This window comes from Mauremys reevesii, linkage group 25 (assembly GCF_016161935.1).
Source record: "Mauremys reevesii isolate NIE-2019 linkage group 25, ASM1616193v1, whole genome shotgun sequence".
NCBI classification, from domain to species: Eukaryota; Metazoa; Chordata; order Testudines; family Geoemydidae; genus Mauremys; species Mauremys reevesii.
In genome coordinates this window covers 2,818,652-2,832,644 of record NC_052647.1, presented here as the reverse complement: position 1 = coordinate 2,832,644, position 13,993 = coordinate 2,818,652, and the positions used below count along the sequence as shown (strand labels likewise).

Below are 13,993 nucleotides of genomic sequence, written 5' to 3'. Positions count from 1 at the left end.
GCGCACCTGGGGGTAGAGACAATCAAGTCCCTTTCTGAAACGAGTAGTCAGCGGGTGAGAGAACAGCGTATACCCTCCCTCACCGGGGTGGAAAGCAGAGATAGCCACTAAGTGCACCTTGATGGAGGACAGTGCAAACCCTTGCTGTTTTAGCGACCAGAGATAGTCAAGGACCATTGGAAGCGGAAGCTCGGAAGGAATAGCGTCGCGCGCTTGAGCCCAGCAAGCGAAGCGCTTCCACTTGGCCATGTAGGTAGATCGAGTGGAAGGCTTTCTGCTGCTCAATAAAATGTGCTGCACGGGAGCAAAGCAGCACAATTCCAACTGGTCTAGCCACTCAGGAGCCACGCCGTGAGGTGGAGGGCCGGCAGGTCTGGGTGACGGAGAGTGCCGTGATCTTGTGTTATAAGATCCGGGTGAAGCGGTAGAGGAATTGGGCTGGCTACCGACAGACGGAGCAGCGTGGTGAACCAGTGTTGCCTGGGCCACGCTGGCGCAATTAAGATGAGACGTGCCTTGTCCCGTCGGAGCTTCAGCAGGACCTTGTGTATGAGGGGAAACGGAGGAAAGGCGTAGAACAGATGACGAGTCCATGGAAGGAGAAACGCGTCCGACAGAGAGTCCGGTGCCAGGCCTTGAAAGGAGCAAAACTCCTGGCATTTGCGGTTTGATCAGGATGCAAACAAGTCTACATGGGGAAATCCCCACTGTTGGAAAATGGCATGAGCGATGTCTGCTCTCAGCGACCACTCGTGGCAGAGAAAGGACCTGCTCAGAAGATCCGCGATGGCGTTCTTGAATCCGGGAAGGAACGACGCCACTAGATGGATCAAGTGGGCTATGCAGAATTCCCACAGTAGCATCGCCTCGTGGCAGAGGGGGGAAGAGCGGGTCCCGCCTTGCTTGTTGATATAGTACATGGCCGTTGTGTTGTCTGTAAAGACTGAGACACAACGGCCGTGGAGGCGAGTTCGGAACGCCTGGCATGCCAGGCGCACTGCCCGGAGCTCCCTGATATTGATGTGCATATTCAATTCCTGCACTGACCAAAGGCCTTGAGTACGAAGAGCGCCGAGATGGGCTCCCCATCCGAGGGACGAGGCGTCCGTTGTCAGGGAAAGGGAAGGCTGAGGAGCCTGGAATGGTACCCCCGCGCATACGTGGGAAGGGGACAGCCACCAATCCAGGGATTGAAGGACACCCGCTGGAATGGCGAGTAGGGTATCCAGAGGGTCCCTGTGCGGGCGGTATCTGGAGTGGAGCCACAGCTGAAGTGGGCGGAGGTGGAGCCTGGCAAATGGAGTGACGTGCGTGCAAGCCGCCATATGACCGAGGAGTTGGAGACAAGCACGGGCCGAGGTCATACGAGAGGCCTGAAGGGCGCGGATTAGCTGCGTAAGGGCCTGGAACCGTAGCTGCGGAAGGTAGGCTTTGGCTAGAGATGAGTCCAGGGTCGCGCCAATAAAGTCCAACCTCTGAGTTGGTACTAAGGTGGACTTCTCTATGTTGAGAACTAGGCCCAGACGCGTGAATAAGTCTTTGATCTCTGTGACATGATGCTGGACCGTGGCCTGCGATTCCCCCCTGATGAGTCAGTCGTCCAGGTAGGGAAAAACAGAGATGCCGCGCCGATGGAGGTGGGCGGCGACAACGGCCATGCACTTTGTGAACACCCTTGGGGCCGTGGATAGGCCGAAGGGGAGGACCGCAAACTGGAAGGGCAGGTGAGCGATTGTGAAGCGGAGGAAGCGTCTGTGTGGTGGGAAGATGGCGATATGAAAATAAGCGTCCTTCATATCGAGGGCGGCATACCAGTCTCCCGGATCCAAAGTAGGGATAATTGTCCCAAGGGATACCATGCGGAACTTCAACTTTAGCATGTATGTGTTGAGGTCTCGCAGGTCGAGGATGGGTCGGAGCCCCCCTTTGGACTTGGGGATCAAAAAATAACGGGAATAAAACCCCTTGCCCCGTTCTTCGTTCGGAACTTTCTCGACTGCTTCGATGGCCAGGAGCGAATGCACCTCCTGTAAGAGGAGTTGCTCGTGAGAGGGGTCCCTGAAGAGGGACCGGGAAGGAGGGTGGGAAGGTGGGGGTGAAACGAATTGTAGTTGGTAACCACGTTCCACGGTGCGTAGGACCCAGGCATCGGTGGTCAGCCGGGCCCACGCCGGGAGGAAATACGAAAGGCGGTTGGAAAAAGGCAGGGAGGGATCTGGAGAAAGATCTGGTATGCCGTCCCCGGGCGCATCTTCAAAAGGATGGCTTAGGCCGGTGGTTTAGAAGGGGTTCGCCCTTGGGACGGTTGGTTGCCAGGCTGTCGTCTACGTCCACCGCGACCCCGTCGCCGACCAGAGTCTTGCCTGTAGCGGGGCATATAGTAAGGCCGGTTAAACTGGGGGCGGAACGGATGCCTCTGGGTAGCCGGGGTATGCATCCCCAAAGTACGGATAATGACTCTATTGTCCTTTAAGTTCTGGAGCCTAGAGTCCGTCTTTTCGGAGAACAGAGCCTTGGAGTCAAAAGGAAGGTCCTGAATCATGTACTGTACTTCAGGGGGAAGCGTCAAACTCTGGAGCCAAGAGATCCGGCGCATGGTAACGCCCGAGGCAATAGTACGTGCCCCGGAGTCAGCTGCGTCCAAGGAGGCTTGTAATGAGGTACGCACTACCTTTTTACCTTCCTCTACGAAGGCTGCAAACTCCTGGCGTGAGTCCTGAGGTAGGAGCTCTTTGTACTTCTCTACCTCAGCCCAAGTATCATGTCCGTAACGGCTTAGCAAGGCCTGCTGGTTAGCCACTTGGAGCTGCAGGGCACCGGCAGAGTAAACCTTGCAACCAAGCAAGTCCATTCGCCTGGCTTCCTTTGATTTAGGAGCCGGGCCTTGCTGGCCGTGTCGCTCTTTATCATTGACAGACTGGACCACCAACGAGGGGACAGGGTGTATATACAAATGCTCATATCCCTTGGAAGGGACCATGTACTTGCGTTCCACCCCTCGGGCTGTGGGCGCAATAGAGGACGGAGTCTGCCATAAAGTATCAGCATTCGCCTGGATAGTCTTAATGAAGGGGAGGGCTATGCGGGTTGGGGCGTCTGCTGACAAAATGGTCACTATCGGATCGTCCACCTCCGATACCTCCTCAGCCTGCAGGTCCATTCGCAGTGCCACCCTGCGAAGGAGCTCTTGGTGCGCCCGTAAGTCAATTGGCGGGGGACCTGCCGATGACGACCCCGCCACCGCCTCATCCGGGGAAGAGGAGGAAGAAGAAATTCCGGGCATGATGGTGTCCCGGTCAGCGTCTGGGACCTGTGAAGTTTCCTGCTCCAGAGGTTCCTGGGCAGGCTGAATACCTTCCTCTGCGCTCGAGAGTACCTCAGTGTCAACTGTGGGGCGGCTTACAGTAGCCTCCGGGATGCGTGACTCGTGTGGTACGGTACGTGTGGTAGGCAGAGGAGCACCTTGGGCTTGGTGGTAGGCCCAAGGGGTCCAATAACCCCACTGATGAGGGTCCTGGTCCGCGTAATGGGACTGGTGAAAAACTACCGAAGGAACCTGAGGGTCATGGTCGTCGACGTAGTAGCTGTCGGCGTGCGAAGAGGGCCAAGGTGTGTCAAGAGGGCCAGGGTGGAGCAGATAACCCTTGCGCCGAAGTGCACGGATTGCATTTCCGCCTCTGCGGTGACCGGTGCCGGGAGGTCGACCGGGAACTCCATGTTCGGTGCCGGGAGCGACTCTGCGAGTAGCGGCGGCCATAGCGGTACCGAGATCCTGAACGGTGCCGGGAATGACAAGTCGGAGAGCGGGAGAATGACCGGTGCCGCGTAGTTGAGCGGTGCCAGGACTGCGAGCAGCGTTGCGATCGGCTCCCAGATTGAGATCGGCATCGAGAGCGTGATTGGTGGCGGGAGCGGGAACAGGATCGGTGCCGGTCAGAGTCGGTGCCGGCTGGCGGCTTAAGCATTGACGGCTTGCCCATGGAACGGGGCGCCCGCACCGGCGGTGCCGGGGGTGGTGGCACAGCCGGGTCTTTCAATGCGATGAGGTCCCGCGCTGCCTCGAAGGTCTCTGGAGTCGACGGCTGTGGCATCTCTACCGCGGCTGGAGCCGGGGAGGTCACAGGTGCCGGGCTCGACGGCCTCTGAGGGGCCAGAGTCGCTGGTGCCGGCAGAAGCGTCTGCAGCAGAGGAACCAGTGCAGCGGCAGGTTTCGGTGCCGGACGGGGCGCACTCTGGTGCTTCGGAGCAGGCAGTGCCGAAGAGGCAGCGGCCTTCCCCTTCTTCGCCTTTGGGCCGGCTTTGGTGCCAATGGCGCTTTCGGGTGGCACAGCAGAGTGGCCCGGCGCCGTGGCGGCGCTGCGAGAGTCTAGAGGGACAGCGGGCGGTGCCGCGGCCGGAGGGGTTAAGGCTGCCTCCATTAGGAGCTGTTTAAGTCTAATGTCTCTTTCCCTCTTTGTGCGAGGCTTGAAAGCCTTGCAAATTGGGCACTTAGTAGATAAGTGCGACTCTCCTAAGCACTTCAAACAGGAGCTATGAGGATCTTCTGTAGGCATAGGCCTGCGGCAGGCCGAACACGGCTTGAAACCCGGGGAGCCGGGCATACGCTCCGGTCCCGGGTGGGGCTAATCCCCGAACCCGCTAACTATCTAACTAAACTGATTTAAACTATCAAAACAAGAAACCTAAGCTAAGATATGAACTATGTACGAATTTTACAGAGAAGAACTATGAGGAAGCTAGGGAAGCGGAGGTCAGGCAAGCTGCGCTCCACTGTTCCAACGACCGACACGGGCGGTAAGAAGGAGCTGAGGGTCGGGTGGGTCGGCTGAGGTATATATGCGGTGCCGTTATGGCGCCACTCCAGGGGGCGCTCAGCCGACCCACTGGGGTTGCTAGGGTAAAAGTCTTCCAACGAACGTGCACGCGGTGCGCACACACCTAACTGGAATGGATATGAGCAATCACTCGAAGAAGAAACTTAGTTTTGGCCATGGAAAGGTCATTAGAGACTTTACTGTGCAATTTCAGTGAAGTGCAGAGGGCAGAAGCCAGTTTGGAGGGTCAAGAACAGAACTGGAAGAAAAACTCCAAACAGCAGTTGCAGATAGAATGTTTAATGAGTTTGGAGATGAAGGTGAGAAGAGAGATTGGACCATGGTCTGAGGGGGAAGACAGGGAGGCCTAAACATGCTTGCATTGTAAGAGAAAAGGAATGTGATGAAAGAGGATGACAAGAGTGAGAAAAGGGTGAGAGCAGATATGAAGGAGGTTAGAAGACAAGAGCGGATGGGGCAGTTGGGCAGGAAGAGGAGAGGAGGCAGGAAGTCTTGGTGCCAATGATGGGGGAGGAGAAGGAGAGAGTGTACTAAGGGCAAGAGGAGGAAGGGAAGTGTAGTGTAGTGGGAGGATCACACCAGATCTTTGAACAAATGAACAAAATCCTGTGTGGGTCACACAGCTTCTTCGCTGCCTATGGAACCTACAAGCTAATAACTCACTCTAAGGAAGCGTCTCTTAACACTTTGTTAACTTGATCTGGAACTGTCTTAAGACCAAGGAGCTGTGACCTTCTCCAACAGTTTGGTGGCCTCCATCTTCTCTCTACCTCATAGTTTCACAACTCAGCCATGTCCCCTATTTCAGTTTTAGAAGCATAAATGTATTCTTTTCCTGACCTATCCTCAATTATGAACACCCCACTCCCTGCCACCCTAGAGATCATTTCTGCTCTCTGTATCTTTTTCAATTCCCTGATATCCCCCCTGTAAAATAGTATGCAGAACAGTCCACACTGTGGAAGGGGGAATCTCATTGTGCTATAGTAAGAACACAACTGGGCCCAAAGGATTCATTGCAGCATTCCACTTCTCACCTCCTTCCTACCACCAAGCATGTAGCCTCACTCCCCAGCAGTCTCCTGCCTCTTAACAATAGATATTTAAATGCCAATATCCACTATTAACTCATCTGAGAGAATATCAGGAAGACAGGTCTGTCTTGTCTTTTCATTGCATAAAGGCAAGAGGGGCCTAAACGGCTATCAAATTATTAGTATTCACAGTTCTCAAGAAACTAACTGTTAATCTGGATTCAGTTACATTTAAGGATTGTTATAATAAGTAATATCTGAACCAACCACATGCAGTTCTGAAGTGGTGCAAGATTACAGTACATTCCTTTGGCAGGCACAAATTCATAGTCATGTACCTTATTGTAGATGTAACAATTTGTAAACATTGTATTAAAGTCCTGGATACATTCTTGAGCATTCCAGTAGTAGTTATTCTCCAAACGTTTCCTTATTGTTCCCATGTCCATAGGAGTTTTAATAATCTTATAATAATCCTGTTGAAATCAGAGAGAGAAATATCAGTTTAGAACCTGGAAAAATCCAACAATGCTAGTACATAAAGTGCATATTTACAGGTCATACTATAGGATAAATGCAAAGCTTTGATAAGCTTTTTCATGCCTCTTACTTCTAATCACTGAACTTTACTGATTACTGTAACCCAGGGATGCTCAACCTATGACCCACGGGCCATCCACGGCCCACAAGATTTGATAAAGCCCATGGCCTGCTTCAACACAATATACGAACGGCTGATTCATCACCATTTTGTCATCATATTTACATCATTTTCGTTTAAACAAGGATGTAAAATCTGTTTGGCCCACACAAGGTTGTACGTAGGTTTATGTGGCCCTCCTGTGTCATAAGGTTAGGCACCACTGCTCTAACCAAAGCCCGGGGAGCTTTCAAATGAAAACTATAGTCAGAATTCCTATCTATCACAAACAGTTCTTGCCTCAGCCACCATCAATTACTTTACAGTAACTTAGGCCGGGTCAACACTACAAAGTTAGGCTGATGTAAATCATCTTGGGTTGATCTATTTGTGCATAAAATGGTATTTGGTGAACGTAAGCACCCCATTACAGTGATGTAGTAAAACCACCTCCCTAAATTGCACTGAGCCATGGTCGATCTACTGAGGTTGACAGTGAGTGTAGATGCTGCATGACATGTGTCAGACTTTAAGGTCAGAGAGAATAGTCATGATCATCTAGTCTGACCTTCTGCACATTGCAGGCCACAGAACCTTACCCATCCACTCCTGAAATAAACCCCAAACCTCTGGCTGAGTTACTGATGTTCTCAAATCATGGTTTTAAGACTTCAAGTTATAGAGAATTCGCCATTTACAGTAGTTTAAACCTGCAAGTGACCCGTGCAGCAGAGGAAGGCGAAAACTCCTGGGGTCTCTGCCTGGGGGGAAATTCCTTCCTGACCCCAAATATGAGCATGGCCAGGCAGATACCTAGGAAAGAATTCTCTGTAGAAGCTCAGAGCCCTCCTCATCTAATGTCCCATCTCCAGCCACTGGGGATTTTTGCTTCTGGCAGTCGCAGATGGGCCACATGCCATTGGAGGCAGTCCCATCATCCAATCCCCTCCGTAAACTTATCAAGCTCAGTCTTGAAGTCAGTTAGGTTTTCTCCCCCACTGCTCCCTTGGAGGCTGTTCCAGAATTTCACTCCTCTATGATTAGGGTTAGAAACCTTTGCCTAATTTCAAGTTTCAACTTGCTGCTGGCCAGTTTACATCCATTCGTTTGTGTATCCACATTGGTGCTAAAATAACTCCTCTCTCCTCTGTTATTTATCCCCCTGATGTATTTATAGAGAGCAATCATATCTCCCCTCAGCCTTCTTTTGCTTAGGCTAAACAAGGGAAGCTCTGAGTCTCCTCTCATAGGTAGGTTTTCGACCCTTCAGCAGTTGTCACACAATGACCAACAGTGACTGCTCTTGGTTACATTTGTGAACTCCACTGCCCAAGCATCAAGATCGGAAGACACTCCCTTACCCGTTAAAATCTCCACATTTTTTAAATGCCAGTGATCCTAGAAATCCGTTTGCCACCAAAAAACGTGGAATTTGCATTTTTACGGATAATCTTTAGTTTTCACATTTCTAAAAACATACTATGGAACTCCGATTACCCAATCTAATTGGGATTGGGGCCAGAGTAACAGAATTTTTGATTATCCAATCAGCAGAATAGGCGAGGCTCAGGTTGCCAGCCCCAGGCAGTGGGGCTTGGTCTGTCAGCACAAAATTTGTAAATACATCAATAAAACATTGTGTTCAACTGATACCTATATACTATGGCTAGGAAAACTAAAGTTCAGCATTTCATTTTAATTACAGAAAAAAAACAGATTTTTACAGGGCTTTGAAGCTGTGCTCCAGCTTCAGGCAAAAATCTGCCACTCCACTGCTCTGGAGCTGCTCAACGCTCCAGCTCCAGGCTCTGCTCCAAAGGCCTGGATTTATCATAGGATAATTTTGAGTTATCACAGAAAACTAAGATCCCTGCTGATAGCCCACCTCGGTAAGCACATCTAGAAGCTCTCCTTTGTTGTGTGCAACTGCCCAACCAACCATGCCGGCTCTGTATACTAGACACTTTCCTGCTTGGAGTAGACAGGAGGTATTGGATCTACTGGGCCTGAGGAGAGAAGAGGCTGTACAGGCACAGCTATGGACCAGCCACAGAAATGTGGACAGCTACAAAATGATTGCACAAGTGATGCAGATGAAGGAGTACAACAGGAATCAGCAGCAGTAACGTGTGAAACAGAAGGAGTCGTCTCTGAATTGTGGAAGTCATACCACAAGGCCAGACCTGTTGCCTTTACACCAAGCTGCATGACATACTTAGTAGAGAACCCACCAGCCACCTGGATACCTCTGAGGAGCCCAACACAGAGAACCCGGCCTTGAACAGCGAGGAGGAGGAGAAGTACTGGGGGGAGAGGGGTCCAGCTATGCCACAAACCAGAACCAGTTTGAGACTCTACCTCAGTTTAGTCAGTGTCACCAGCTGAGCATGAATGAGCCCAATCCAGGGTAAGGAACTTCAGGTAAGTGTGTGCATACATTTTTCCTTATAATATGTAAATGTAAAGATGATGCCTGGACCAACCCTGAGATAGCAGGAGAAAGGTATTGACTTTCCATTGTTTTACTCGTTCAAGAGGAGGTAGTGATACAACAAACAGAGGTAGAGTCATTTGCTTTTCATTCCCTGGCAGAGTTAGGCGCATGGGCAGTTTATGTCCATAAGGACATATCTTTTGTATCCTCCTGAGAGGCCTCATGATGGTACTCTGTAATCCTCTCCTAAAATTTTTTAAGGATGGTAGCCTTATTTCTTCCTCTCATGGCACTCCATGACGTCTTCAGAAGGCACTGTCGCAGCCAATGAGCTAGCGCCATATGGGCGTGGGCAGTTTTGGGATGCCAGCAGCAGCTGTGCTCTCTGTGCCCGTTTTACCCTCAGGTTGACTGTATGCTGTGTGAAGTAGTACTTATTTTTGTTTGCTTTAAACCTGCTGCCTATTAATTTCATTGCATGCCCCCTGGCTCTTGTGTTAAGTAAAGGAATAAACAATACTTCCATATTCCCTTTCTCCACACTATTCACGATTTTATAAACCTCTATCATATCCCCCCTTAGTAATCTCTTTTCCAAGCTGAAAAGTCCCAGTCTTTTTAATCTCTCCTCACATGGAAGCTCTTCCATAACCTTAATCATTTTTGTTGTCCTTTTCTGTACCTTTTCCAATACTAAGCATCTTTTCTGAGATGGGGCAACCAACCCACATGCGGTATTCAAGGTGTGGGTGCACCATGGATTTATATAGTGGCATAATGATATTTTCTGTCTTACTATTGTGGCAGAGCTCTGACCTTGCTCCTGTGGGTCCTGCGCTTCTAGGCGGTTTATGCTAGCCTCAGTGGCTCACTGTGACCCTCCACATAGCCCTTCTCTCTCTAGGGCTAGGGTTACCGTCTACTGAGCCCTTTTCATCATAGGCCTGCAAGGAGGTTGGTGAGAGAACTCCCACAGTCTCTGTTCAGCCTCCTGTCCTGACAGGGACCTGACTTCCCCTTCCAGGAGATGTTCCTGTAGTGGTGGGTTGGGGGGAACCCGGGCCCGCCCTCTACTCCGGGCTCCAGCCCAGGGACCCTAATGGTAACAGTTGTTGGCAGCCAACCTTTCACTGCCAGAGTTGCTACATTTCCCTGGGCCACTTCCCCACAGCTCCCCTGTTTCTCCCTTCTTCACCCTTACCTTAGGGCTCCTTTAACGATGGTTTTAGGGTGTCTTCAGTAACCAGCCCTTCAGCCGCACTTCCTCTCCTCTGGCTTCCTGACTCCCCTGCCTGACTGGAGTGAGCCCTTTTTATAGTATCAGCAGGGCCTTAATTAGAGTCAGGTGGTCACATTAACTGAATGGCCTCACCTGACTCTTTACAGGTTAATTAGAGTCAGGTGTTCTCATTAGCCTGGAGCAGCCCCTGCTCTGGTCAGTCAGGGAACAGAAAACTGTTAATCCAGTGGCCAGTATATCTGCCTTCTGCTATTCTGCTGTATCCAACTGGCCTGGGTCTATCACACTATCTATCACTTTCTTAATGGTTCCTAACATTATTAGCTTTTTTGACTGCAGATGCACATTGAGTGCCATTTTCAGAGAACTCTACACGACTCCAAGATCTCTTTCCAGACTGGTAACAGATAATTTAGAACTTATCATTTTGTATGTATAGTTGGGATTGCATTTTCCAATGTGCATTATTTTGCATTAATCAACCATTTTCTTGCCTAGTCACCCAGTTTTCTGAGATCCCCTTCTAACTCTTCACAGTCTGTTTTGCACTTAACTATCTTGAGTAATTTTGTATTGTCTGCAAATTTTGCCAACTCGCTGTTCACCCCTTTTCCCAGAACATTTATGAATATGATAAACAGCACTGTTCTCAGTACCATTTCCTGGAGGATACCACTATTTACCTCCCACCATTCTGAAAAGTGACCATTTATTCCTATCCTTTTTTTTCCTGTCTTTTAACCAGTCCTTGATCCATGAAAGGACCTTTCCTCTTATCCCATGACAGCTTACTTTGCTCAAGGATCATGTCAAAGGCTTTCTGAAAGTCTAAGTACAGTATATCCACTGGATTACCCTTGTCCACATGCTTGTTGACTCCCTCAAAGAATCTAATAGGTTGGTGAGGCATGATTTTCCTTTACAAAAGCAGTGTTGACTCTTCCCTAACAAACTGTGTTCATCTATGCGTCTGATAATTCTGTTCTTTGCTATAGCTTCATCCAATTTGCCTGCTACTGAAAGTTAGGCTTATTGGCCTGTAATTGCTAGGATCACCTCTGGAGCTTTTTTTAAAAATTGGTGTCACATAATTTATCCTCTAGGCATCTGGTACAGAAGCTGATTTAAATGATAGGGTAGTTTTGCAATTTCATATTTGAATTCCTTCAGAACTCTTGGGTGAATACCATCTGGTCCTGGTAACTTATTAGTTTAATTTATCAATTTGGTCAAAAATCTCCTCTACTGACACCTCAATCTGTGACAGTTCCTCAGATTTGTCACCTAAGAGTGGCTCAGTTATGGGAAACTCCCTCACATCCTCTGCAAAGACTGATGCAAAAAATGTGTTTAGTTTCTCCGCAATGGCCTAATCTTTTTTGAATGCCCCGTTAGCATGTTAATCATCCGGTGAACCAACTGATTGTTTGGCAAGCTTCCTGCTTCTAATGGATGTACTTTAAAAAAACCTGCTGTTTGTTTTTAAGACTTTGGTTAGTTGGTCTTCAAATTCTTTTTTGGCCTAATTATATTTTTACACTTGACTTGCCACAATTTATGCTCCTTTCCATTTTCCTCAGTAGGACTTAACTTCCACTTTTTAAAGGATGCCTTTTTGCCTCTCACCGCTTCTTTTACTTTATTGCTTAGCCATGGTGGCACTTTTTTGGTCCTTTTACAATGTTTTTAAATTGAGCTATACATTTAATGTGAGCCTCTATTATGGTGGTTTAAAAAAAATTCCATGCAGCTTGCAGGCATTTCACTTTGATGACTGTGCCTTTTAATTTCCATTTAACTAGCTTCCTAATTTATGTATAGTTCACCTTTCTGAAGTTAAATGCTACTATGGTGGGCTACTTTGCTGTCCTTCCTCCCCCTCCCGCCCCCGGATGTTAAATTTAATTATATTATGGTTGCAATTACCAAGCGATGCAGCTATATTCACCTCTTGGAACAGATCCTGTGCTCTGCTTAGGATTAAATCAAGAACTGCTTTTCCCCTTGTGGGTTCCAGGACTAGCTGTTCCAAGGAGGAGTTATTGAATAGTGTGTGTCTAGAAACTTTATCTTCACATACCATCCTTAGGTGACATGTATCCATTAATTTGGGGATAGTGGAAATCCTGCATTATTATTGAGATTTCTATTTTTTTACAGCCTCTCTAATCTCCCTGAGCATTTCACAATCACCATCTTGGTCAGGTGGTTAGTAATATATTTCTACTGCTATAATCACACAGCGCTCTCTCCAGAAGAGCTCTCAATGGCTTCCCCCACCATTCTGTGGTCTTTCAGTATAGGCAGATGGCATACTTTACAACCCATCGTCCCTCCCTGCCTATAAAGGTGTTATCACAGAATCATAGAATATCAGAGTTGGAAGGGATCTCAGGAGGTCATCTAGTCCAACAACCTGCTCAAAGCAGGACCAATTCCCAACTAAATCATCCCAGCCAGGGCTTTGTCAAGCCTGACCTTAAAAACCTCTAACGAAGGAGATTCCACCACCTCCCTAGGTAACCCATTCCAGTGCTTCACCACTCTCTGAGTGAAGAAGTTTTTCCTAATATCCAACTTAAACCTCCCCCACTGCAACTTGAGACCATTACTCCTTGTTCTGTCATCTTCTACCACTGAGAACAGTCTAGAGCCATCCTCTTTGGAACCCCCTTTCAGGTAGTTGAAAGCAGCTATCAAATCCCCCCCTCATTCTTCTCTTCCACAGATTAAACAATCCTAGTTCCCTCAGCCTCTCCTCATAAGTCATGTGCTTCAGCCCCCTAATCATTTTTGTTGCCCTCCGCTAGACTCTTTCCAATTTTTCCACATCCTTCTTGTAGTATGGGGCCCAAAACTGGACACAGTACTCCAGATGAGGCCGTACCAATGTCGAATAGAGGAGAATGATCACATCCCTCAATCTGCTTGCAATGCCCAGACTTATACAGCCCAAAATGCCATTAGCCTTCTTGGCAACAAGGGCACACCGTTGACTCATATCCAGCTTCTCGTCCACTGTAACCCCTAGGTCCTTTTCTGCAGAACTGCTGCCTAGCCACTTGGTTCCTAGTCTGTAGCAGTGAATGGGATTCTTCCTTCCTAAGTGCAGGACTCTGCACTTGTCCTTGTTGAACCTCATCAGGTTTCTTTTGGCAGAGTCCTCTAATTTGTCTAGGTCTAGTTCACGCCATCCTCCAGATCGTTAATGAACATATTGAACAAAACTGGCCCCAGGACCGACCCTTGGGGCACTCTGCTTGAAACCGGCTGCCAACTAGACATGGAGCCATTGATCACTACCCATTGAGCCCAACAATCTAGTCAGCTTTCTATCCATCTTATAGTCCAATCATCCAGCCCATACTTCTTCAGCTTGCTGGCAAGAATACTGTGGGAGACCATATCAAAAGTCTTGCTAAAGTCAAGGAATAACACCATCCACTGCTTTCCCCTCATCCACAGACCCAGTTATCTCCTCATAGAAGGCAATTAGGTTAGTCAGGCGTGACTTGCCCTTGGTGAATCCATGCTGACTGTTCCTGATCACTTTCCTCTCCTCTAAGTGCTTCAGAATTGATTCCTTGAGGACCTGCTCCATGATTTTTCCAGGGATTGAGGTGAGGCTGATTGGCCTGTAGTTCCCCGGACCCTCCTTCCCTTTTTTAAAGATGGGCACTACATTAGCCTTTTTCCAGTCGTCCGGGACCTCCCCTGATCGCCATGAGTTTTCAAAGATAATGACCAACAGCTCTGCAATCACATCCGCCAACTCCTTTAGCACCCTCGGATGCAGCGCATCCGGCCCCA

At 48.9% G+C, this 13,993-nt stretch overlaps 1 protein-coding gene across 9 annotated transcripts in view; it reads right to left on the bottom strand.

Annotated features, from left to right (window-relative positions):
- Positions 1–13,993, bottom strand: part of BRD4 (bromodomain containing 4) — a 234,194-nt gene that overhangs the window by 100,709 nt on the left and 119,492 nt on the right. For all 9 annotated transcript variants that reach the window (XM_039514640.1, XM_039514637.1, XM_039514642.1 and 6 more), the window contains one exon: positions 6,208–6,345. In XM_039514640.1, coding sequence (XP_039370574.1) covers positions 6,208–6,345 — 138 coding nt within the window. The remainder of the gene's footprint in view (positions 1–6,207; positions 6,346–13,993) is intronic.